At 40.5% G+C, this 25,496-nt stretch overlaps 1 protein-coding gene across 1 annotated transcript; it reads right to left on the bottom strand.

Annotated features, from left to right (window-relative positions):
* Positions 1–1,215: 1,215 nt before the first annotated feature.
* SLC26A4 (solute carrier family 26 member 4) lies at positions 1,216–25,394 on the bottom strand. The gene is made up of 20 exons (XM_083827936.1): positions 25,064–25,394; positions 24,151–24,290; positions 21,887–21,997; positions 20,094–20,284; positions 19,451–19,615; positions 16,694–16,846; positions 16,501–16,583; positions 15,402–15,549; positions 12,992–13,105; positions 12,135–12,212; positions 11,814–11,909; positions 10,345–10,451; positions 9,181–9,250; positions 8,765–8,857; positions 8,559–8,654; positions 7,123–7,353; positions 5,585–5,639; positions 5,120–5,265; positions 4,722–4,805; positions 1,216–3,952 (listed from the first exon to the last, which is right to left on the bottom strand). The coding sequence occupies exons 1-20, from the start codon at positions 25,216–25,218 to the stop codon at positions 3,929–3,931; spliced, it is 2,340 nt and encodes a 779-aa protein (XP_083684062.1). The 5' UTR covers positions 25,219–25,394; the 3' UTR covers positions 1,216–3,928.
* Between the last annotated feature and the right edge of the window lie 102 nt (positions 25,395–25,496).

Below are 25,496 nucleotides of genomic sequence, written 5' to 3'. Positions count from 1 at the left end.
GGGGGTGGTGCCGCTGTGGCTGACGGGATGGCGGCAGGAGAGCGGGGCATGCTGGGAGTTGTAGTGCCGGGCATCCCGCACATGCGCGCTGAAGGAGGGGGAGGTGGGAGTGGGGCTGGCCGCCATGTTGGGGGGGTCTGTGAGGGGAGGGGGTGGCGGCAGGATCCTGGCAGGGGGCTCAGGGCCAGGAGAAGGGGCAGCGGGCACAGCCTGGGGCACGGCGGGTCCCTTCTGCGCTGTGTGGGTGGCTGAGCGCCGGCACAGGCTGCCCAGGGAGGCTGTGGGGTCTCCTCCTTGGAGACCTTCAGAAGCCGCCTGGACGTGGTCCTGGGCATCCTGCTCTGGGTGTCCCTGCTTGGGCAGGGGTGGGAGCAGCTGGCCTTCAGGGCGCCCTGCCCGCCTCACCTTGCTCTGACAAAACCTGACCCTGTGCCTTCTTGGGGAAGGATAAAAAGTAAAAGTGAGGCAGCGTGTCCCGTTCAGGAGCCCTGTCTGGCAGCTTAGGGGGATGGTGTCCTGGTACACTGGGCTTCTAACAAATTAAACAAATCTGAAACTGCACTGGGCTCTGCCAGCTGCTGACTGACCTATGTTTTACTGTGGAAGTGGTAAATGCCTTATGATTGGAGCTATCCTGTAAGCAGGTTTATAAAAACTTAATATGGCTTGATGGAACAGTGGACCTCCAGTATGTACTAAAGCTTCATAGAAAGAGCGCCCTCCCCCAGAGACCACTTTCTGGATTTCTATAAAGTTAGGGTTTTGAAAATACTATGCAAAGAATGTGTATAGCACTGAAAGAATATACAAATAATGAAATCCCAGGCTATAGGGCTGAAAAGGCCCTCCAGCCTCAAGGGCTCAAGGCCCTTCGGTACCTCAATCTCGTAGTACCTCATAACTAAGGCAGGGACAACTCCAAACACTCCAGACCGGTGAGCATCCCACTGAAAGTCCTCAGGATGGGGACCTTGTGTCCCTATAGAAAACTTTCTCCGTTATCTTTATAGCCCTAGCTTCACAAAACAGCCTTTTAAGCCTCTCGTTTCTTGTCTTACCTCCAAAAGGTGGAGAGAACAGGTTTGGCATTTGTTTCTTTTGTTTGTTCAGAGGCAGAGCCAAGGAAAAACAGACACCGGTCTGTGCAAAGCACATTTCCACAGCATACAAATTCACAAAGAGAAGAAGTTTAAGAAAATGCAGATGCATATAGTATTTTTTCAGTATGCACAACTTTATTTTCTAGTTAATGAATACAATTACTTTCAAAATGCCACTTTTTAAAAGGGTAATAAAGTTAAAATGCATCTCCAAATTTAGTACCTGATACGCAAAGACAAAATAATAATACTCAAAATGCATACAGAAAAAGTCACTTCTTCATTCCACTGAGGGGGAAAAAAATCAGTACCTTTAGCTGCATTACTTGTGGTTGTTTGAATTAGTACAAAATCGTGTAGAATTTTAGCTTCAATGCAAAATTGTTTTGGTATCCTTCATTTTGATGGATAATTAGATAGAAACTCACATACTCCTTACCCCTCTGAAAAAGGTATACGAATGCGTGCTGCATGTTGCCTGTTACCATTCTGTGTAAATGTAGGCTTTCTGTGGAACACAATTATTCAGGAAAGGTTGAGTGCAATTATACCTTGAAGAAATACACAAGCCAAGAATGAGAGTAAGTGCATTGCATCATGTATTAACACAACTGATTGCAGCTGAAATGTCATGTTTGGACAGAACAAGAGTGTCAAAATTTTTATTTTATTTTTCTAAATACCTACATGGACAAGAACTGGAGAAGGTTCAAAAGATAAGGCCACATTTTTGTCAAGAATCTATGCTCAAACTTCACAGTGCAAACGTTCTTTTGAGGGGAAAAATAATCCCTGCTATGATTTTTATACCATCTTTTCCATAGCATGTGTTCTGCATAAAAACTAGCCGGAAGCTCTTTTATAAATCCCAGGTAGAGTATTTTCATTTTGCTTTTTCCATAAAATGTGCAGCCTCTGAGAAACACGCTACTGGCCTTGCCCTTCACTGCTGTGTGCCGCAGACCCCGGCGGTAGTGCTATAAAGTTCGGGTTAGTATAAACTGGGGCCACGGCCTGACACAAAAGTTCTGTCAGTAACCTCACAGAAGTGATGCTGCCAAATGGAAGGGCAGAGAATGAGGAGGGGTTGTGCTAAAGGCACGCGTGGTTAAATCCCAGTCTGAGCCTAAGCATTGCTAATGTAGAAACCTAGGTTTTTGCTGGCTTGGACTGCAATGCCAGTACCTTTCAGGTTCAAACCTCTGGTGCATTTGAAACGAGAAACTTCACCATCATGAAGACTGAAGCTTTTGCCTTAATTAGGGAATAAAGATGTCAGATTGATGCTGTTACCCACTGAGTAAGGATCCCATCCAACTGATTGAAATTTATAGGATTTTTTTTTCCCACTGATTTTAATGGAGTTTACTCAGGTCTTAAGGGCAGAATAATTTATTTAGTGCTTAGCTTTTCACCTGAGACTTTCCACTAACTTTACTGGCAGCAAAAAAATTCTCAGTGCAGTGAGATACAGGAAAAGTTCTCTGATGGAATCAAATAAGGAGACTTAAGTATGTGAATGTACTGAAGCTATTTAGCCAAAATTGTGAATTTTAAATATTAGAGGGCCTTTATACTGGACATTTCATATACTTTTGTTATTATATATTCCCTCACCATGCAGTTTTTTTTCCATTAAAAAATATAGTGCTAAAATATTTAAGGTAGTAGTCCATTTTCCATCAAAACACACTTCTTTTTTCATGAAAATTAAGAACATTGACTTATTGCATATCTATTTTATATACTCCTAAAACAAGGATTAAAGTTGTGCGGTTCAACTCCTTTATCTTTTGAAAATTATTGCACTTGTGCATTATGGACTGTCAAATGCCTAGACATTTCCTGCAAAAGAACAGCAGCAGTCTGATGTAGAATATTAAAAGAAAAATACGCTATATAAAAATAGAACTGTTCATTAAACTAATTAATTTCCTATATTTAATAAAAAAAAAAAACACTCTATAGTAGGTCACATTCTGACTCTTACTTGCATTCAGTAGCAGCCTGTTGTACGGATTCCGTTAAGATTTTTATTAATCTAACCCAGGTCAGAATCTGCCTATTGATGAAAGGTATGTAAACTAGCCAAAATAATCTGCTGTGGATACTTCATTTTAGGGATGGTCGTTAATAGTAGTGCATGATCTGCTACGGTGGGATTAATACAAAGCTAATAAACCCATATCCAAATGTCTTTACTATTGAAACTCACTCTATTTAAAGTTTTTAGTGGTTCAGTGCAGTTTTCTGTTCGTGTGGCTGTTCCACCTGTCACCTGCTCTCCAACCAGCTATCCAACAACCTGTAGCAATTTAAGGAATTGCTTGGAAAGAACAACGTAGATAAATTTTTCAGGAAGATCACACAAATCTTCTAGAATTGCCAAAACTTGGCCAGCTAGAACTCCTGCCCTCTCGCTAGGCATTGTACAAAGACATGACAAAAGGCCTGCAATCCAAAGGTCTTGGTCTCTTCAACTCCCTGGGTGGAGCACAACGCAGCTTTTCTTCCTGTACACACCGACGCAGCAGTGTAATGCACCTTTTGCCTGACTAGTCCCCGAACTGAGTACATCTTTCATAACAGTCTTCTGATTTTTTATCAAGATATCATATTGGAAAGTGCTCGCTGAATCAAGGTCCAGAATATTTCAGGGATAACGTTAGCTAAAATTTGAAGATTTCTAGAGATCTGTATCATTCAGACTAAGAATCAGGGTTTTCTTCAAGTGCCACGATTGGTTTCATTGCAGAAAATGCGTATATAGTACCGGTGCATAAATATTGCTGTGAATTCACAGGTAAGAAAGTCCCAGCAGTCCCTCTTCAGGAAGCCAGTCTGCGCATAGCCTAGTGAAAAGGTTTTGAAAAGATGGAGAGAAACAAGCCATGGTTAGTTCTGAGTATGCACCACCTGGAAAAATACAGTGTTTGTCTGTGTGTTAACTACACAAACACTAAGTGCAGCCTGGGCTCATTGACAGTACAGAGCAAGTAACAGTGACTCGTGTCTGCACCAGACAGATCAGTCAGGAAGTTGCAGGTCTGAAGATATCTGGCTACCACCTGCAGAAACTGGCCATAAAGGTGAAGGACAGAAGCCTCTCAGAACAATGTCTGAGCTTCGATTGGTGTTTTTGAGCCTGGCTTCTTTTTCATATTTAATGACAGTAATGTAAATATCTAAGCAATTCTCTGAATAGAAATCAGAATTCAAGTCTTTTGGCCTGCCATGTAAAAGTGCTTCTTTTACAGAACCGTGGTGTCTTTCTAGCTGTTTAAATCCTTCGTTCCTTTCTGCACCGTGACTTACAGAGGAGAGAAAAGTGCTTCTCTGCACAATAAACCGGTGATTAGGGCACTCACTGGAAAGGTGGTAGGTATTTATATTAGTGATAGAGTAACATTTGGGTTTCTTGCAATATTCATAATAATGCCTCTCCCCCTCAAAAAAAAAAAAAAGGCAGGGGAAGAGGTATGGGGGGAGGACGAGGGTTTAATCAGGAGTACCAACTACCACAGCCTACTGAAAAAGCCTAACAGCATGGCTCAGTACTACAAAGGAATAAAACCAGCAGTATTCTCTAAATAATAGACACATTCAGATCACAGAGCATACCTCTTCCTGAACATCAAGCTCGTCATCAGGCCGGGTTGTTTCTGTGAATTCTATAGGTTCTTTAGACTCCTGCATAAGTGAAATCTTGGTAGAAAGAAAGAAACACGATGAGTTATACATTGTCATATCACTGAAGTAGATTTGTTATTCTGAAGTTATCTTAATACAACTTCCACAACAGACTTACAAGTCTGTTGTTTCCTGTTCCTTGACAAAGCTGTTGTTTTAGTTTAGCTGAGAGGAACTTACATGTTGGAAGCTGTCCAATTTATTGGATTCTTACTTTTTTGTCCTGTGGCTCTATGTCTAGTTTTCAAATGTGCCATGCTGTAGCAGAAATTGCCAGAACGAATGCTAGGCGTTGGAAGGAAGGGAAACGTGCTACTAGATATCCTTACCTTCTCAAATATGGGATCCTGATTGTCACTGCATGTCTTTTGATTCCTTATGTAAAGCACAGCATCATGGACAGTCAAGAAGAATATGTCTTTTCTGACAATGTCATCAAAGAAGGCACTCCGTTCCAGCTGAGATATAAGGTTGTCTGAATTTAAAAAACAAAAGTCACAGCAGGTTAATTTGAAGTAATTAAATAAATAAATATCAAAATACTTGGCTGCAATTATCAGAAATCAAACATATAGCCAAATAAATCATTATCAACAGCTATTTCTTGGCTTTTACTTTCTATGTTTCCTTTAAATCCTGCCATTCTTTGTGTCCTAGAACAGCCACCATGATTATCAGTGTGATAATTCACAATTTTATTAGAAAAAATGCTTCCACAGACACATCTAGAGATCCCTTCTCAACTTCACTTCATTCTTTGCATGAGTGATAGTAGAAATATTTGAAAAGTTTACCTTGATATGAAGCAAAGTATACTCTCACATCAATTCTCTCAAACTCTCTAATTATCTACAAAAAAAGTTTACAACAAAAACATGAATAAGCAAAGTCTGTAAGGACAAAATACATATATATGTATATATGTCAATGAATGTAATGTATAGACACACACATGTGCACACATACTTTTAATTTGTTTCTGAGTGTTTTCATTCGAAATTTCATGTTTTGTTTATTCATAGCAAAAAAGGAACTGCTAAATTTGCTGTACTTAAAGATCTGTTAGTTAAGTACCTGGTTGCTGAAGTGACCACTCTTTGACTATGTCAGTAGAACTATCCATTTTACACATACACAAATTGCTGCCTATTGTTAAGGTTCTAATTCTGTTCTCATAATATAAAAAATCTTGTCTCTTAAGTGAGAACCATGTGGATCTGAGCAACCTTCCTTTCCCTCAAGTATCAGTGATACAATACAGTCTTTCATTGGCACATGCTTTTAATTTATTCTTTTTTACAGCGATTTTCTCTCATGCTGTGCACCAGATGGACCTGTTCTTGGATGAAAAAGCTGCATATGGAAAGAGTTGTCTCTGTGGAACCCATAATCTCATTTGTCTCAGAAGCTGGAACTGAATCAAAAGTAGGGCTGAAGCAAGTCACGCTGCATTCCTGTATTTCAGTTGGTTAAAATGTTAAAAGGTGGGAGACTGGATTCTACCTCTGGCTTCCTGATGGTAGGCAAGTCTCTCCAAAGAGCATTTTCAGAGGCAATTGCTAATTGTATTCACTTCTGTTTAGCGATAATCTAGAATCGTGGTAATCTAAGATCTGTTTTATAGATAAGATGAACAGTCCCATCTGCAACTTGGAGTTAGTGAAAGCAGTTGTCTGAACATAGAAAGTATAATAAAAGCCTAAAGACGAAACAATCTGGTCATAGGTTTGTAACTGGGCACCAAAAATAATGGAAACATTTGGCCGATTAAGGCTTTACCTCATTTCCCTCTCCCTAAGCTAGGAACATTATCTCCTTATGACCTCAGTGTGATGTGTGAAGATGAACTAAAGTTGATGAAGTGCTCTGATGTTACCTGCAGAAAATCCTATTAAAAATGAATCATTCTTCCTTCCTTCATAATTCAAGTAATATGGAATAAATAAATCTCATGACTAAAGACTGAAAATGATGATAAGACAAAATATTTACTACCTCTGTGTTGAGTGAGCATCGTCCTATACCCATATTAAAGCAGGAGGCATGTGGAAAGAAAATATGGAACTAAAATGTCATAATGCATGCACACAAAGGGACCACATTATCCAGTTCTAATTTTAGAGTACTTGACTATGCAACCTCTACAATGTTCTTTTCATGCATTTTTGGATTTTTTTTTCCACATAAAATATGCACACACCAATATTCTACCTGTGGCTGTGTAAGTTTTAAAGGTATTTTTTCAACAACATTACCTTCACCTAACAGCTCTTGATTTAACATACTGCTGGCTAGATTCATTTCATTGAAACACCAGAAAAAATGTCCTTACCGTTTTTATTGATCTCACAGCTACAATATCCAAGAAGGTTACTGCTCCAAAATCAAGAATGAGACTGTGGATCGGCACCTTGGGGATATTTACTTTGACTGGCAGATCTGAATTCCAGTCCACCTGGATCTCTACTTCTTTGGTGGGAACTTGAAGATCTTCATTGTCTTCAGGTTCCTCATCAGTCTCAAAAGCTTCATTAGTTATGCCAGGCTCACTGATGATGCCATTCTAATGGGCAGATAATATATGGAATATATCATTTAACCATGGAAGAATGTTTGGATCTACTTCCCTGTGATAACTTCTGCTTCAAGAATAAGACCAATATTGCATCCAAGAACTTAAAGAAAAACAAAATGGAGTAAATAATTTCCTCTTCCTTTATGCAGTATATTTCCTTTCCTTGTTTTTTCTTTGTTAACAGAGCATCTTCCTACAAAAAAGGCCACTATCAAAAAAAATAAAATCTCAGAGCTACTTCTTCCCTCAAAAGCTTTATTTCTAGGAGATATTTAAGACCAGTATCTTGAATTTGAATCCAACTTTGAATTAGGTTTACCACATATGATAACATGGCAAAATGACTAGGTCAAAAGTTGGAATGTCACATAACTGAGCATTTAACTGCACCATAAAGTGGAATATATGCAGAAATATCGCGTCCTGCACTGAAAGCACTGGCGATGGAATACCTGTTCCTAACTTCCCACACTGGAGATTTAATTGGTTACCTGTACCTGTCCACTCCTGCAAGCATTTAATTCTTGAAACGTACGTTCTGTACTCAGAGGATATGGAAGACCAGCCAACTGGCACAGCTCACCTGTGCACAGGAAGCTGGATAATTGTGCCATGTACACATGAGAGAGCCAGCAATTTTACTGTGCAGAGACAATCAGGAGAGGGACTCTGTCAGGGAGTGTAGTGATAGGACAAGGAGTAATGGTTTTAAACTAATATAGATTAGATTTAGATTAGACCTTAGGAAGAAATTCTTTATTATGAGGGTGGTGAGGCACTGGCACAGGCTGCCCAGAGAAGCTGTGGATGCCCCATCCCTGGAGGTGTTCAAGGCCAGGCTGGATGGGGCTTTGGGCAACCTGGTCTGGTGGGAGGTGTCCCTGCCCATGGCAGGGGGTTGGAACTGGGTGGTCTTTAAGGTCCCTTCCAACCCAAACCATTCTATGATTCTGTAATTCAAACTGAGTTCCACTGCAGTTAACACTACGACTGTCACAGCTGCCTGAATCTTGAGGTGTTTGGCAACAGAATACTGTTCTGCTGGACACCCTGCAGATCCCAGACTTCCTATCACAGTAGTCAGTCACACTTTTCATCTCTATTTTAAAGATGAGTACAGAGGAGCTCAAAATTAAGGCTAAAGTAATAAGCTCTAATAGTAATCCTTTGAGAAGAAAAAAAAAAAGAATTACCTTAGTAGCTTTCAATTTCCCCTTCTTGATCAGCTTTTGTATCTTCCTTAGTGCTTTGAGTCTCTTATTATATACCTTGACTGCATCAAATCCCACCTACAGAAAAAGGATCGAGACACCAAAACGATTTAATTTCACCTAGATATAATTCTAAGGAAAACCCAAAGCCAATTAAATTGCATCCAAAGCCATCACATATCACTTACTGTGGATTTGAGGCTACTTTTCAGTCCATCAATGTTAGCATAAAAAATTGGACTTGAAAACTTGAGGATCTTCACACCTTCTGGTTCTACAACCTGTTGTCAAAGAATATAAGGTCGAGCAGCAACAACCATATTTTGGCTGCTAAGAAGCAGTTCAACTGTTTCAACAGTTCAGCTACATAACTAATTCAGTAAAAATGGGCTATCTTTGCTGATTATTGAGGTGATTCAGTTTTTAGATGCTCACAGCCCAGCATGCAATATGGAACATCTGGATCAAGATGAAGAATTTAACGTTGCAACTTGTTATCTTCAAGCACTCGACTTCCAAAATTAAGTTGTCAACAATCTGCAAGGTACAACTTTGTCCTACACTGGCTTGTAGACTGAAGGGAAACAACTCAGCAATGACTTACATTTTTGTAGTCCTTGACCTTCTTGTATATGTCTGTGCCTGGAATGTTTCCAAAGCCACCCCATGAAGGACTAACAGAAACAAAAAGACAGCGAAGGTAAATATCATAGCTAGGCTTTTTACTCTGAAAAAAAAATATTGATCACGTTTCTCTATTTTAAATCAACAGAAACAATATATTTACATTATCTTCAGATTACCTGAGGCTTTTTCTCCAACCCTTTTCCTCTGGATTTGGATCAAAACCAAACCCAAAATGTTTTGTAGTCTCCACATACATTTTTAACAGCTGAAGAAAATTACTTAGAAGTTTGCAAAGCCTTACTTCCCTTTCTTACTTTGATTTCACAAATCTGAGTTGAATTTGTGGATATTTTTGAGGATCTTAAAATTCTTCTTTTTAACAATTGTGAATTAGTAGATTTTACAATCTCCTACTCTATGACAGCTTTTGGAAGGCTATTTTATGCATTTGCTGACAGTGCAACTAACCTTTGGTATTGCTGGCAACCCTACTGTATGGACTCCAGGCTGGAGGAAAGAAGTTATGTTGTATTTTCAGATAAAAGATCAAGAAAATGTAACAAGATGGCCAAATGAGATTCTGCAAAGTCAGCTTTTCTCACCATTCCACTACCACATGTTCTTAGAGCAGAAACAAATCAGACACAAACATGAGATTTTGTCTTATTCTCATGCTTTGTCTTCCCCTTTTCCCATAGGCGTACACTCAGCCTTGTATAAGTAATGACTGAAAAGGTTATTGGCATGTGCAATGTACTGTAGTATGATTATATGCTAAGAGTGACTATAATGATTAATTCATTACAGAAGCTGTTCATATATCTTTTAAAATTTGATTTAGAATATTCCTTTCCCTTTTCAGAATACAGCTATGTGGATGCAGAAATAATATATGGCTAAATACCACCAAAGTACCCAACATGATACAGAATAGATACTGATAATATAATGCAGCCCCTCATGTCACTGTAATTTTAACTGATAGCACACAAACAGTGTTTTGTTCTAAAGAATAGATTTTTCCACTTCAAAATCTTTGTAAACCCAAGCAGATTTTCTGCCACAAATCATCTTGCTTTTCAGCATATTGTCTCTTTCATGGTATAACACTAACAATTATTTCTGATCCTGTGTTACTTACAACTGAATTCTCAGCACAACTGTCAGCAATCCAAACAAAAGGCCAGCAAGCAATCCCAAATCAAGTCCCAGAATGATGGATGCTACACATGTAAAAACCCAGATCATCTGGAGAGGAAATAACGAAATCTCTTAATTACATATAGTACTCCTAGTCACTCTATGGAATCACTACATCAGACAATAAGAGTAGTAGAAGAATTTAATGTTGGAAATGATTGTAGCACACTGGCAATTAGCTGACTTCCATATAAAAGTATTAATTTTCCTCCAAAATACTTCTAAACATGTATTTCATTAGGCATATCTAGCTTTTAGGAAATTAAAAATCAGAAATAATATTTTTCCTGTGAGGTAAAACACTGTAAGGTGCCCCACCTATAGACATATACAGAGAGAAGGGGGCTCCTCAGTGATGTCCAGGAATCAGAACTGTTCCAAAGAGAGGTTAGCAGGTTGCCATTAGCAGGTCGATGGCACTCTAAAAGTTTCTGCTGAATGTTTAGGCAGAACAGTTGAAGTGGGCTCCTCAGTTCCTCCCTGCATCACTGCCCAGGCAGAACATGCAGCGGATCCAGTCCTACCAAAAGCTGAGTGCCCCCACTTCTCACTCAAGTGAGTGGGATCTTTTATCTATCAAGAGGACTAATAAATGATTGACTAAATAAATTCAGACCTACCATAAGCAGATACTACTCAGACACCCACTGTAAAATCTGTGTGTAGTAGAGTCTGCACACAGAACATACATTCCATGCAATTGCCTCTTGCCCTAACAGCTACACAGGGCTTGTTCCACAGAAATCCCAGTGGGAGATGTGAGCATGTACCCTGACATAACGTTACAGTGGTTTTTAAGAAGAGCATATTCATACATCCCTTAGTACACCAAATGAATCCACTTTCTAGCTTGGATTAGTCTTGCTACAGCAAGAAAATGTACTTTGTAAGGACTATCTGAGATTATCCAGGCAAATGGGAAACTAATGTGATAACAACATAAGCATATATGCATGAATTAAGAAAACTTCAGCTTTTCTGGCCCATTTAAATTTTGCACAAGATCAAAGCAGAATGGTAGAGGCGACCACAGGCCATCTTTATTCTGATTTTCAAGCCATCTCAATACAAGATTACTGCAGACTACGGTAATTGCTGCAAAGGAGTCATAGCTGCACAGGCACCTTTACTGTGGGGTATAGGGAATAAAAAAGATAATATTATGTAAAACTCTAAAAAAATGGGAAATTTTCACCTGACCTCATGACACTTACCTTTTGAGGATGCACACAAAACTGGTTTGCTATAGCAAACCTAAACTAAAGATTTTTCTGATGGTAACCCTACAAAATTCTGTTGATGTGGTAGTAAAGAGAAACTTGGATGATACTGAAAGGAAAAACAACAACAAAAACAACAACAAAAACATACAAAAACATTAGGGAGAGAAGGAAAAATGAGTTGACTTACAGCATCCACTTTATTCTGTCTCCACAGACGGGGAACATCAAACACTTGCATGAACATCCCTTTCAAGTTAGCTATGACTACAGCTGCCAACACGGACTGCAAAGAAAACCAGTGTAAAGGCGCTATTCAAAAGCAGAGATGCTTATTAAGATATTTTAATCTTCTGTTTTCTGTTTACAAAGTGTATATCATTACACAGTATAAAACCAGCGCCTTGTCTGGTCTCAATCACCACAATTTCAAACAGGGCTATTAATTCTGTCCATCAAAGCTGAGCATTCAGATCTGATCAGTGCTGGTGGCAGAGTACAAATACAGTACCTTTTGTAAGGGCTCTAGCAATTTCCCCAGGGCAACAATGGCAATCAAAACAATCCCGGCTGAGATTATACCAGCAACCTGCAGAGGACATAGTGTTTATAGAAGATGAGCATGTTAAGATTATATCTTATGTTTCTAGGATTACAAAGTAGTTGTTTCCAGGATACGCAAGTAGTTGCACATTACATTTCTTTAGGAACAAGGAGACCTGCCAAAATGCCGCTGTGTTTAGGCATACATGGGCAATCATTACACACTTCAGCTAACACAGAGGGAATTCAATTAAGCAGGTAGTGCAAACAACTGCACGCAAGGTAGTAGCTCTTGAGGGGGCTGAGTTGCATAGAGAGATGAAAGGAGCTGAGTCTGTGTGGCAGCTGGAAAAGGGGCTGCTGGATAACCTGTACTTCTCCACTGTTAAGTAAGTGTGTAGCTGTAGTCCTGTGAAACCGAGGAGCACCATGCAGAATGTGAGAAAGACCGCACATGGGCAGATACAGCAGGGCTGCTCAGGCCAGCACTCAGGAAGCTTAGGTATCTCACAGAGGATACTTAAGGATGGGAGAGGATTTTGTCCTGCATGCTGAATTTCTACTAGGACAAACTCAATCCTTTAATTCGTAATGAAATTCTGGGGAATTAGGCTGGAAGGATTTTGGAACCTAATGTAAATCTGCATATGTAAAACTTGATTGCCCTCTTCTGGCAGAGCTACAAAAATGATGCAGTACCCGCACACAAGCTGCTAGCTAAGATACCTGTGGCATTTTATGCGACACAACCATTTCAGGACCACTTTCATCCCCATAGAATATTAAACTCACCTGTGTACACTACTAGTAAGAAGAGGTCATTACCTGAGTCTTTCCACCAGTACTTTCTTGGACTGCAGTCCGTGAAAGGGCAGTCGTTGCAACAAAACAAGAAAAGGCACCAGAAAAAATGTTGCTGATCCCAAAGGCAATAAACTCCTGAAAGGTAATTGGATGATGCTGTAAATACAGATTCCTGAAGGTGATTTTGCAATGGAGAGTGACAACAGTTTTTACAATAGTTTATAAAGTAGGTAGCACTGAAATATTGAGAAGAGTCTGGATTAGTAATAGCTGTTAAGTTTACTCTTGTGCCAGTATAACTATATGTGTTTAGAAACCAATGCAATGAAGTTGGTGTACCCTTTCTAATGTGGGCATACCTGTCTTAAAATAAAGACTTTTACAGATATTTTTTTCCATCAATGCTGTCAAAATTAACATTTCTAACAATTACATGGGTATAATTGCATCAACAAATGGGACTAGTATAAATTTAACTCCTGAATATCATCATCTAAACAAAAAAATTTAATCAGTGCAACAGTCTGAGTTTAGACACGGCTTTAATTAATGCAAAGCATGGTATTATTAGTGAAACTAATCAGGAGCTTTGCAAAAAAACACAGTTTCACTGAAAACTCCTAATTTGTTGAGCCAGAAGTTTTCCACTCTGAACATCCCAATGAACTCACGCTGAGTCCCAGGCAGCGTTCTCATAATTTTGCCCCAGGGTCACAGATGCTGGCACCTACTGATGCTGGTTGTTCTGCTCAAGTGACAAGGACCCTGGGAGCTTTATGTCCTGGGATCTGGGCCATTCCTCTGCTGGGAAATGAGGCATTTGGGAGCTGCCTGCAATCCCATATAATTGACAGAAACATTGTTCTTATCAAGCTGACAGAGTCATAGGAGCTTTCCACTCACTGTGAATGTTTAAAAATATAATTTAAAATTTGATTTTGATTTTTTTTTTCTTCTCCAAAATGAAGTTTCCTGTAAGCTTTTAATTAAGCTGTAACTACAAGAGCAGGATTACAAAGTCATGTTCTTTAACAGAACAGACCAAGATGAGTCCTGCCTGCTCCTGTGTAACAGCTGTGTTCTGCAGGAAAATGCTGGAAATGCAATTCCTAGTGTTCTTAGATCTTAATAATCTGTGAATCTATGAAGACAAAATAAACACTAGCAGATAATAGTATTGGACTGTCCTTCAAAATGATTTTACTACCTGCTTTTATGATACTATTTTAAATTCTCCGGTTCAAGTAAACTATTTGCCCATCATTTATGACTGCATTTAGCCTTTGATATGCGTAAAATTCATAGAATCAGTACTGGAAAGAATGCACTTTGCTTTTATGGGCAAAAATTCTACTACTATAATATTTAATTAGTATCTTTGAAGCACATCAGTGCTGGAAGAACAGCATATTCAATGAAAGAACAGCATAAAGAGCACTTCCAGGAGTATGCATTATTCATTCACATGTATTAAACTGAAAGTTAATGCATTTTAGGCAACTTTAAATCACAGTGTTACCAGATATGAACTTTGTGTGTTATAAAGTGACCAGCATGTTCAGAAATAAAAGTTTGTTACATTCTGCAGAACATTAGTTCCAAAAACAAACTTCACATAACCCATTAGCACTGAAATAAAGAAGGACTCATTAAACAAAGTGCTCAGCTTATCTATTTATTGCAGTGAATGTGTTTTCCCATAGTTCAAAAAAAATCAAAATTAGCATAGATGCAGGACAAGGAGGCTTTCCGACATGTTTCTCCTGTGCCCGTGGGCACAGGAAGACACTTGTAGGCATTTACTTTTGTGAAGCTGCAGGACTTGCTGTACGGTTACAGGTGTATTCATATTGACATAACTGGTGTCATGCTGAGAAGCACATCAATTTATTCCATAGGAATAAAATCATACCTTAACTGAAAAAGTTCAAGCTTAGATAAAGCTGCCTGGAGCAGCTTCTTAGCTGGGCATTGCCTTCACCCCCAGTCCAATAATTCACGTCAAAACCTCTCTTATGAGCAGAAATGGAAGGGAGGTTACTCAAGCTGGCCATGTCAATGCTATATCACCAGAAAATTCCTGTGTACAGTGCTTAGCTTTAACTACCCTTACAGATCTACTACACTCCCAAAAGTGATATGGGAGCAATTAGGATGAAGAGCAGACACTGAAGATAGAGCTAATCTGGCTCATCTTTGTGAGGTAAATTTGTTAGGTAATATATGGCCATTGCAGATTCTTTTTTTTTTTTTTTTTTTCCAGCAATTAGAAGAATGTTTCCCATTAGACTTTAACTTTTGTCTGAAAACAAACAAACAAAAACAAAAACAAAACAAAACAAAAAACCCATTTCTTTCATTTGGATACATAAATCATTGTGAAGCAGAAATTACACTCCCTGTGTTTGTGAACAATTTTGCTTATACGTACCTGATTTCCATCAATAGCATAGTCATACTTGGTTGCATATACTTTCCCCACAGATACAGCAATAGCATAGGCAACAATAGCGATGGAAAAGGAGGCTGCTATCATCTGGGAAAACAGGCTGACATCTGGAGGTTCGGGAGGCAAAAATCTAGCATTTAGAAAATACGTTAGTATTATTGACTTTGATCAAATTCTGTTCTGAACTAGAGCTGTCAAGGAGTTTGAGGTGGAGGCACACAGGTTGCATATAATATGAAGTGTAATGTTTCAAGTTAATAAAAAGGTGGAAACAGCCCACTGACATCCAGAACATGCTTATCTAGCTCACCATAGCCCAAATCCTGATGCTATTAGTCAGCGACAAAGCTCCCATTGTTCTCAGCATAACTGAGATTTGGCCTTGTGATAGCGAAGTGAAAAAGTATATTTCTGAAGAACTGAATAAAGGATATATTGAATAATATGATGAATTACATAAATATGTTAATGACACTGTACTGTTGTTAACATATTTCAATGGAAGACCTCAAAAACATTTTATCCCCTACTGTGTTTCCACAAGTTTTAATTAATCAAGGCCTGAATACCAAATGGAATGTGAAGGTTACTACTGTGAAATGCTCTGAATCTTTCAAGTGAAAGTCTCTACCAGTGTAATCCTCAAAATCCTTGCTCCTATGACTATGTAAGTGACAATATTGATGGTGATAACAGCCTGAGTATGAACCGTAGTTGAATAACTCAGTTTTATAGAAATTAAATCTATAGAGAAGGAGAATTTCATTTAAAACCCTTTAATTTATTTTTTATATTTTCCTTAGGCATATATTCACTTCAGGAACATGAAATAATTAATTCTCAGATGAACTTCATGAATCAGGTAAACGTTCCTAAACCCATTTTACAGACGAAGAAAAGGTACACAACACAATTAGGCAGCATAACTGACAGAGCCAGAAGTAGAACTCATGACATCTCCAGCTCTGACTTCTGAAATCAGGTTACAGCTCTCAATCTCTCTTTCACGTCTTTTATCTTACCACTGTCATTTTTAGCCAATTAAAATGATACCTATGTCCCAGAAAACAAAGGCACTCACCCTCTTGGGATGCTCTTAACAATGCCTGCATTGTATTTTTTTTCCAAGTCGGCAGCATATGAAATGCCAGTGGCTACTATTGTCTGTAATCAAATGAAACAACAGTTTCAATACTTAAAAAAGGCTCTTGTCTTCTTGTAGCCAGCCCCATCTATTTTACCTGGTACCAGTTTTGTTATGCTTCTTTGCTTACCACAATAACTTCTATTGGAATCGGTATAGGAATCTTGTGTTTGAATCGATCATTTATTTCTTTAACTAGCATGCAGACAAAAATGGTGAGGAGTCCGGCAATAAGATCTGCAATGTTGGTGGTACCAATTCTTTCAAACGTTTCAATAAGAGTCTGAAAAATAAAAATGACAACACGTGCACGTGAAGGATGTGAAAACATTCATGAGACGATCTAGGCACGTAGGCTTCTGGAGGAGGCCAAGAGCTGCTCCCTCCTTTGCTCTGGCCTGGAGGAGCTTGAGGATAACTCTGTCTGATGTACTATCGAGCTGCTACAGAATCAGTGACTGGATTTCATGGTGTATTTAATGGAATAATTGACTACATGGGGCTTCTGCATCCTGATTTTTAGAAAATTAATGCTTAGTAACAAGAGCTAAAGCCCTACCTGTGTTTACACCAACCTGTTCTTAGAGCAAGGTTGGGAAGACCTGCAGCTTACTCACTTTCCAAGCAGCAAGAGAGATTCTCACCTTTCTATTCAAATGACAGCTAGCAGCCCCACGGGCAAAATTCTGCTCCGCTATATGGCCGGTACATACAGCCTGTAGGTTACAGATTTCCTATTGCCACTGCTGACATCCAGACAGAGAGTATGACAGTGTAGATCCTGCCAGGCTGTGGAGAGTCCTGCGCTTCAGAAAAGCAGATGCAAAATCTCACCTTGCGGTGCATTAAACCTGCTCCCACCAGAAGTCAGTCCCAGGCTGGAGGACCCTCACAGCTGGACCAAAATAGGCAGCTCCCTCATCTGCCCTTCCTATGTCCTTGCTTGGTCCTGTTGTTTATAGGAAACTACAGTCCGTGTAACTGACATTTATGGTTGTACAGTGTTTATACAAACACGACAAAAGTATCACTTCTGAGTGTACAGAGAAAACAGGAAGGGCTGATAAGAGAAAAGCCACCTATCGGTGGCTTTCCTATCTCCTCTCTCCTCCTCCTAGGTATTGGGGTAATTCTCATTTGTCCCTTGTCTCCAGGAAAATTTGATTATTCCATACCCAGTGAAGGATGATATGATAGAAAAGAGGTTTGAAACAGACTTCTTGCCTCCAGGTTAGCTCCTGAAATTCTAGGCTGTTAGTTTAAAGGCAAAGGGAGGGTTGCAGCAGCAGTACCACTACTACCCTCCTGAAAAGACTCTTGGTTTGAAATAAAACACCTAAGTGCTTAACCAGCGATGTTTTCTAAGCTAAAGAAGAAACTTTTCTGAAGCACTGAATCAGATGCCATTTGCTGGGGACTGAAGACATTTCTTGCCTGGTGTACTGCTTACCCCAAATCCCATTCTTACTTACCACACGTGCCACTGCCACATTTTACAGGGGAACAAGAGGCTCCTGACTTGGAGTTGTGAATTCTGCCAATGTCAGATGCTCAGTGTTGCAATTTGTTAACCACCACTTCTGAAGCAGGTCCGAGACTGGCTGAAGCTGACGCAGCAAGTCTCTGGTTGAGCAGACCAGAAATCACAATTTCTTTGCTCTGCACACATCTGCAAACACCTTCACCTGGCTCACCTGCTAGAGTGCAGAAGCTTTGAGCTTTAACCTAAAGAGTCAGCAGTCCACTTAGGCTTGCAGGAGCTGGAAGACCCATTTAAATTCTTTTCAAAAGTACCGTCTACTAGCTGAACCGCCCTTCAATAATCATAAAAAACAGAGGGAATAACCTGCTGGATCAATTAGTCCATCACCAGGCTCTGAGGTTTATTACATAGTACTGTATCTTATCTAATTTTCCATGCCCCAAGGGAAAGAATTTTCATTAATGTTAAAAAAGGCCCATAAAATGTCTTTTTTTTTTCAAATATTCCACCTGATTTTTTTTTCTAAATTTTACCTTGCTGTTTGCAGTTATATTCATCCTATTTTTGGTACTATAGATGCCTAACATATTTTTGCTGGTCTGGCTTTCTGAATTGACACACAAAAATTGTAAGTAATTTTTTTCTAGAGCAGCCTCTTTTAGAAATCTATAATTTTAATGTAAAGTGCTATTGAAGACCTAAAATGCTATGAAGCTGAACAGTTTCATGCTGAAGTCAGTGACAAAACTCTCAATAATTTCCCCGGGAAAGGAAACTATTCTGTAATATGAGAACCTCGAGGAATTCAGTATTTCTGTAATCCAGCCAAGACATTTCTCCATTTGATCATTTCCTCTAAGATCAACAAATGGAGTTGTGACAGCAACGTTTAGCCTCAGCTTAGCTAACCAGCAGGTACCTGGCCACGGGATGTGAATCCACACCCTTCAGTAGATATTCACAGGAATGGAGAAAGATGCCCTTGACCAGGATGACTGACTGCTTTAAGAGTAAGGAGGTTTGGGACCAGTTAGCTTTGCGAGTTTCACAGTGAAGCCAGGAAGGAAGGGGTGTGAGGGAAACAGTCTCCAGAAGTGATAACCCCCCAAAAAAATGTTTTTCTGGATAATTACTTTCAAACTTTATATGAAAAACTGCTCAGCCTGAAAAAGACTTCAATATAGCAATTAGCCTTTTATGGTCCGAGAAAACAAGAAAGCAGCGACTGAGAGCCCCTCAGCTGTACATGACCACCTGCGGATCTTCCTGACAGTGAGAATTAAAGAGATGCTCTATACATATAAATCGTATATGGATCACTCCTGTATGAAATCCTAGCAGAAGGTAAACAATTATGCAAAGCTTCTGGCATAAAACCAAAACAAATTAGAAGGGCATACTTACGTATATTATGGAAAGGACACCATTATAGTTTTTAGTTGAAACATTTAGGACTATTTTCAGTTGCGACACAAACACTTGAAAAGCAGCTGCAGTTGTGAATCCCCCAACTAGTGGATCTGCAAGGTACCTCACAATGAAACCAATCTGAAGGACTCCAAATATTACCTGGAAAAATCATGAAGAGTAATAGCTTGCTAAGCAATAACAAAGGCACACTTTTATTCGGTGGTTTCTTATGCTTTGCTCTTTTCTCTTTTTTGACAGTCTTAGGACCATTTTCCCCCATTGCAGACTAATGTAGCTTAATATCTTGCCGTCCAGTGAAATAAAGGAGACCTGAAGAGCTTTGTGAAAGGATGCTCCAGGATATGTACCATTAGCACCAAGTTTTGTGCAGGTCTCATGGTCTGCAATCACAACGCTATCCTTCTGTTGTCTGTGCTCCCAGTCATGCTGCAACAAACTGTGCCCAGGATAAGAAGAACAATCCCCAAAAAGCACTTCAGAGTTTGAGATGACTTTCCTTCATTTTTGTGTTTTACTACAGGAAAAAGGCTTATTGCCCTAGTAGGTATTTCCATTCTGCATGTTTTCCCATTAACACTAAAATACCAACTTTGTGTTTTCAAGACAACTATTTTACCTGTAAAATTCCAACCAGAAATGTGAGGGTGCTAGCAATCAGCACTCTCTGTGCATCTCTGGATTCCGTGTCTATCACTGTCCCGGTACCATTAATCCCTGTAGCATTACTGCCATCTATGAGAAAATTATCATCGGGGGCCATGCTCAATACAACAGATCCCACCATCAAACTGACTACAGGGAATGGACCTGTAATGACAAACAGAACGTGCTGAAGTTTAATATGCATTCAAAAGAAGCACTGATCAGACTAGACAAGCAAATTCTAAATCAGAAAATCCATTTAATAGTTTAACTGGGGTACATTACTTAGCTGTAGTAGTTGTAGTAGAGGGCCAGAAGCCATTGGCACTCCAAACGTGGCACAGAGATACAATTCCTTCCTTAAATAACTTTTGTTATACATAGACATGTAGTTTCATCCTTTGCTTAAGCCAATTAGGCTGTACCAAGGCCAAAAGCTGTGACATCTTCCAACCACCCGCCTTGCATCTGCACCAGCAGCTCTGTGACCCACTACCAGATAAAAGGGATCACTTATCCAGCTGAAAACAATGTTATTATTTACTTCTTTTTGGTAACAGTTAGTTTTCAGCTGAATGAATGAACTGATGCAGATCACCACATAGCTGCATGGTCACGAATCCCAGTGCAACGGTGGTGGCAAGACCATGCACCCAGGGGTAGGATTGTCCTTTCTGGCAGTAGTTTGGTATTACATTGGCTAAAGATGACTGAAACTGTAACTGGGGCAAGATACAGAGATAGTAAATGATCATTATATCAGCAAAACACAATCTAAAAGCAATCAAATTTGTTGCAGTTTTTACTAAAATTATGCAGAAAAGGAAAATGTCACAGAATGTCTTGAAAGAAGCTAAGTTAATTTTACAGATTTCTTAGATTTTCTTAATGAATAAGCATATTGAAGAAAGTATAAAATGGAGTGGAAAATGTAGACAGTAGGGATGTCAACATAAGTAGAGGTAAGTGCTCAGGGCTGGAGAGAAAATGTGAGCTGGTAGGTAGGGTAAGAAGACAGAAAATGGAAAGAACACACAGAAGTATTTGACACCATAGAGAAGAAAGTTGGTGAAAAAGCAAAATACCGGGTCAAAGATTTGTGAGGGAAAAACAATCTAGTGTTAAGAGGTGTGAACAAGGTAAGACTGTATTTGTCGGAGTGGAGAAACAGAAATTTCAGTGATCAAGCTGTAACATGAATTTTAAATATGTGAACTGACAGGGAAAATATATACATTTTAGAGAAAGTATTCAGAAAGAATCAACAAGTTTTACCCATAGCCTTGATGTGAGGACCTAGAGCGAGGCTGGAGTAGACACAGGTTCTGGGTCTCCGCAACAGGCAAGAAGGTGATATTGGCCACAGTGATCAAAGAAGGATGTAGCAAGGAAGGCTTGGGGAGAAGACTAAAAGACCTGTTTTAGCCATCTTGAGCTTTAGGTGATAGACAAAATGTCTGTTCTTATTGCCTGCTGAGGGAGGCTTTATCTTATAATTTCTTGCATAGAGTGCAGCCAAAGACAAAATTTAAACGTCAGCATAAATGCCAGTGAAAGACATGCATAGGAACAAGTGAAGTTAGCTATTATGCATAGCTGTCTGTACAGAGAAGAAATAAGTCTTAAGTCCCCCAAACCCACAAATATTAATATTCATCATAACCAATATGGTTCAAAAAGTAGCCATCGTATGAAATACTGATGTTCACAATAAGGTTTAACATTTTGTAATAGTTAATTTACTGTAACTTCAACACATGCAGTTACCAACTGAGATGTGCCTTGATGTTCCCAGGAAAAAGTATGTCAGGATGGGGAAAAAGGCAGAATAGAGACCGTATCCAACAGGAACTGCCACCAGCAAAGCATATGCCAAACCTGAAACGATACATGATCAAAAATTCACATTTAAAGTCACTCAAACTACTGTCTTGTCTAGAATAGACTTTCAGAAAGATTTACTCCTTTTATCTGGATACAAATTAGAATGCTTTGTCTGTAAATATGTTGCAGGCACATATGTGAGTACTGTAAATGATTGTATATCCCACACTGCTATTTGGATGAGTAACTACTGAAAGATGTTCCTACCTGCATAGGTAGCATAAAACACACGCTCAAATAAGAAGTTTAAGCAGGGGAACGCTGTTGCAAGACTGAATGGTCTACCCTTTGAGAGAAAAGAGGGGCTACTTGAAGTGCTCAAGTTACAGACAGAATTTTCAAGCATAAACTCTGAATTACTGCACTACCAATATGCTTCAGGATGCTCACCCTTCTGAAAATCAAACCATTCTTTGACAGGTATCAGTTTATAATTGTAAGTACCAAAAGTAAATCACCCAAACTGGAGAGTTTTGATCCTTACCATCTTCTCACTTCATATACTCACGCTTGTCAAATCCAACATAGAATGAAAACAAAACAAAACTAAATGGAAAGAAAAAGTTGCTTTCAGTATCATGCCCTGGTTAGCTCCCATGGAAGACTGTAGTATTCTGCACTGATACCACAAAAAGCCACCAAAACTATTGAAGACCTGGTCACACTGCTATGACTGGTGAGAGGACTGCAAGTGGCACTCAGCTGCTGGGAGTTAGGGACTTCAGGCACTTTAGGATCCCAGAAGGCTTTTTTGGCAACCATTTTGGCCAGTTTTCCCAGTATCCCATGATTTGGAATTTCATAACTGTTATATACATATATTTAATTACATCCCATGCAAATCTAACATGGTTAAATTTGTACTCATTTGTATTTTGTTTTTTAATGTATTTTTTAATACACAGAGAGGCGGGAAACCAGACAGGATATTTCAGAAATCAGTTCTACAAGTGGAATCTAATTATGAGAAAATCAGGCGCCACCCTAAAATGTATATGAGGGGGTTACAGTGAGAGCATAATAGCTGTAATAAGTCATATCGAAGGCCCATCTAGCACAATTCACCTTAAAAAGGAAGGATAGTCCTGTGATTGAGGCACCACCTTCTGCAGAGATCTTCCAGCTCTGCATGACCGTGGACAAGTCACTTCCCTGTTCCTCAGGTCTCTCTGCCTGGGGCAGGCATTTGTACCACTCCTTTCTGCAGTCCGTGCCTTCCTAGCACGCTCCAAGGGAAGAGACAGTAGGGAATATTTGTGGCTAATTAGGAAAGAGGCAAAGTACCTTCTTTGTTCCCAGTGTGGTCTCTCTAATCTTTGCCACCTTGTGTAAGCACCTTATTTCCACTGAAGGAAAATGTTTTGGTTGACACAGCTAACTTGACCTCCCCCAGTCCTGAAAAATTGTGAGGCTAGTGGAAGAACAGCATGGAGGTGAAAGAAATGAACGTGCTGGCTCACTTCAGGATTACAGCTAGCCTCATCTCTGAAAAGGGGACTGCCTCAGGCACATGAATGGTCCTCCCCTAAGTCCTTCTTTACTAGCATAGTTTCATTAATTTCTGCTTATTTCTGCCACTTTTCTATTTGTTCATCTGCTGAATGCTTTCCTCATAAGCCATGTACCGTAAATATCCATCAAGATTATCATTTTTTTAAAAATGTGAATACAACACCACCTCCTTGAGGACTGTTTTCTGCAGGTACTTAAACAATCCTGCAGGCAAAATTTTAAAGGAAAGTTGATATCAAGATTGCATGATTTTGAGGGGAATAACTTGATTTTTTTGTAAGCAGCTGCAGAAGAACTATAGGTTCAGATAATTAAGAAACAGAAATAAGACTGCAGGACCTACCTGATCCATTGCAATGTAATTAAAATTATTTAAATATCAAAAATAATACTCTTTGAATAAAAAGATGGAAAAAAAAGCTAACTAACTCAATAGCACATCAAAGGAAATATAAATCTCCTAGCCAAGCAGAGAAAAAAAGGATAAATTAAAAACATCAATTATTTATCGCCAAATAATACCTAATATCTAGTATTAAATAACAAGCCTCTGATTTGTAATTCCATCTGCAAAATATCATTGTGCTCGGCCAGAAACATCCCAGAAAGCAGAGGACCGGTGTGCCTGGGTTTACCTTGCAGGGTGGCGACGAGGCCGGTGCTGACCCCCGAGATGATATCGCTGACCAGCCATTCCTTCACGCGGTAGTTCGGCAGCCACTCCAGGATGGGCAGGAAGGACTTGGTGATCTGAAAGGCCCTTTTTCTCGAACAGCTGTGAGAAAACAAGTTATTAACATACGGCATGGGGCTGTAGTCAGAAGACAAATGAGAAAGTCCTGTCAGAAAGCAGCTGAAGAAGCCCTGACAGAAAGCAGTCAAGAAAGTCCTGACAGAAAGCAGCTGAGGAATCCATGGCAGAAGGTATACAAGGAAGCCCTGACAGAAAGCAACCAAGAAAGTCCTGACAGAAAGTAGCTGAGGAATCCATGGCAGAAAGCAACCAAGGAAGATCGGACAGAAAGCAACCATGGAAGCCCTGACAGAAAGCAACCAAGGAAGCCCTGACAGAAAGCAACCAAGGAAGCCCTGACAGAAAGCAACCACGGAAGATCGGACAGAAAGCAACCAAGGAAGATCGGACAGAAAGCAACCAAGGAAGATCGGACAGAAAGCAACCACGGAAGGTCCGACAGAAAGCAACCAAGGAAGGTCCGACAGAAAGCAACCAAGGAAGGTCCGACAGAAACTGACAGAAAACCGGGATTTATAGACGTTTCAAGAGGCAGAGATGTTTCCTTGGGCACCTCCCGCTGCCCAAAATGCCACCTCCAGAAGGAAGCCCCCCCACGTGTAACCGCGTCCGAGCTCTTCGCAGGGAGGAGAAGCCCCGACGTGCAGCCAGACTCCGCAGGGGCCGCTTCACCCCCCGCCACCAGCCGCCACCTCGCCGCTCCTTGGCGGTGCCAGGAGCCCGCGGGGGCCTCGGGAGGGGGGCGGCTCCCGTCCCCGTGCGGTCCCCGTGCCGGGAACCCCCCCGGCACCCACCTGCAGGCTGCCTGCGCCCGCTCGCGGAGCGTGGGCGGCAGCGGCGGGCGCCGCTCGTTCTCCTCCTGGAAGCCCGCCTCGCTGTAGATGGGCCGCGCCACCACGTAGTGGCTGAGCTCCGCCAGCGGCTCCGCCGCCCGCTCGCCCGCTGCCATGGCCCCGCCTGAGGTGGCAGGCGGCGAGCGGAGCCCGCTCCCCGCTCCGGCACCCCCTGGCGGCCCCGCTCGGTCCCGGGCTGGGCTGGGTTGGGCTGGGCTGGGCCGGGCTCGGCCCCGCGGCGCGGCGCTGTCCGCGTCCTGAAGCGGCGGGGCCCCACCTGAACCGCAGAATTTATACGGCCCGGCCGCGGTTATTTATGGGGAAACACCGACAGCCGGCTCCGGGCTGGCCCGGGAGACGCCTCCAACCACCCCCAGGCTCCTTCGCAAGCCCT

The sequence above is a fragment of the Anser anser genome, assembly GCF_964211835.1.
Source record: "Anser anser genome assembly, chromosome: 1".
Classification (NCBI taxonomy): domain Eukaryota; kingdom Metazoa; phylum Chordata; class Aves; order Anseriformes; family Anatidae; genus Anser; species Anser anser.
This window is presented reverse-complemented; position numbering and strand designations above follow the sequence as displayed.

What these genes read in the sequence shown, in the direction of transcription:
- SLC26A4 (XM_083827936.1), bottom strand. Translation starts at nt 25,218, where the DNA reads ATGGCAGCGGGCGAGCGGGCGGCGGAGCCGCTGGCGGAGCTCAGCCAC. An exon ending in TTCCAATAGAAGTTATTGTG is followed by an intron (nt 16,584 to 16,693) that starts GTAAGCAAAGAA and finishes ATTTGATTACAG; the next exon opens with ACAATAGTAGCCACTGGCAT. An exon ending in GACAGAATAAAGTGGATGCT is followed by an intron (nt 10,452 to 11,813) that starts GTAAGTCAACTC and finishes TTTCCTCTCCAG; the next exon opens with ATGATCTGGGTTTTTACATG.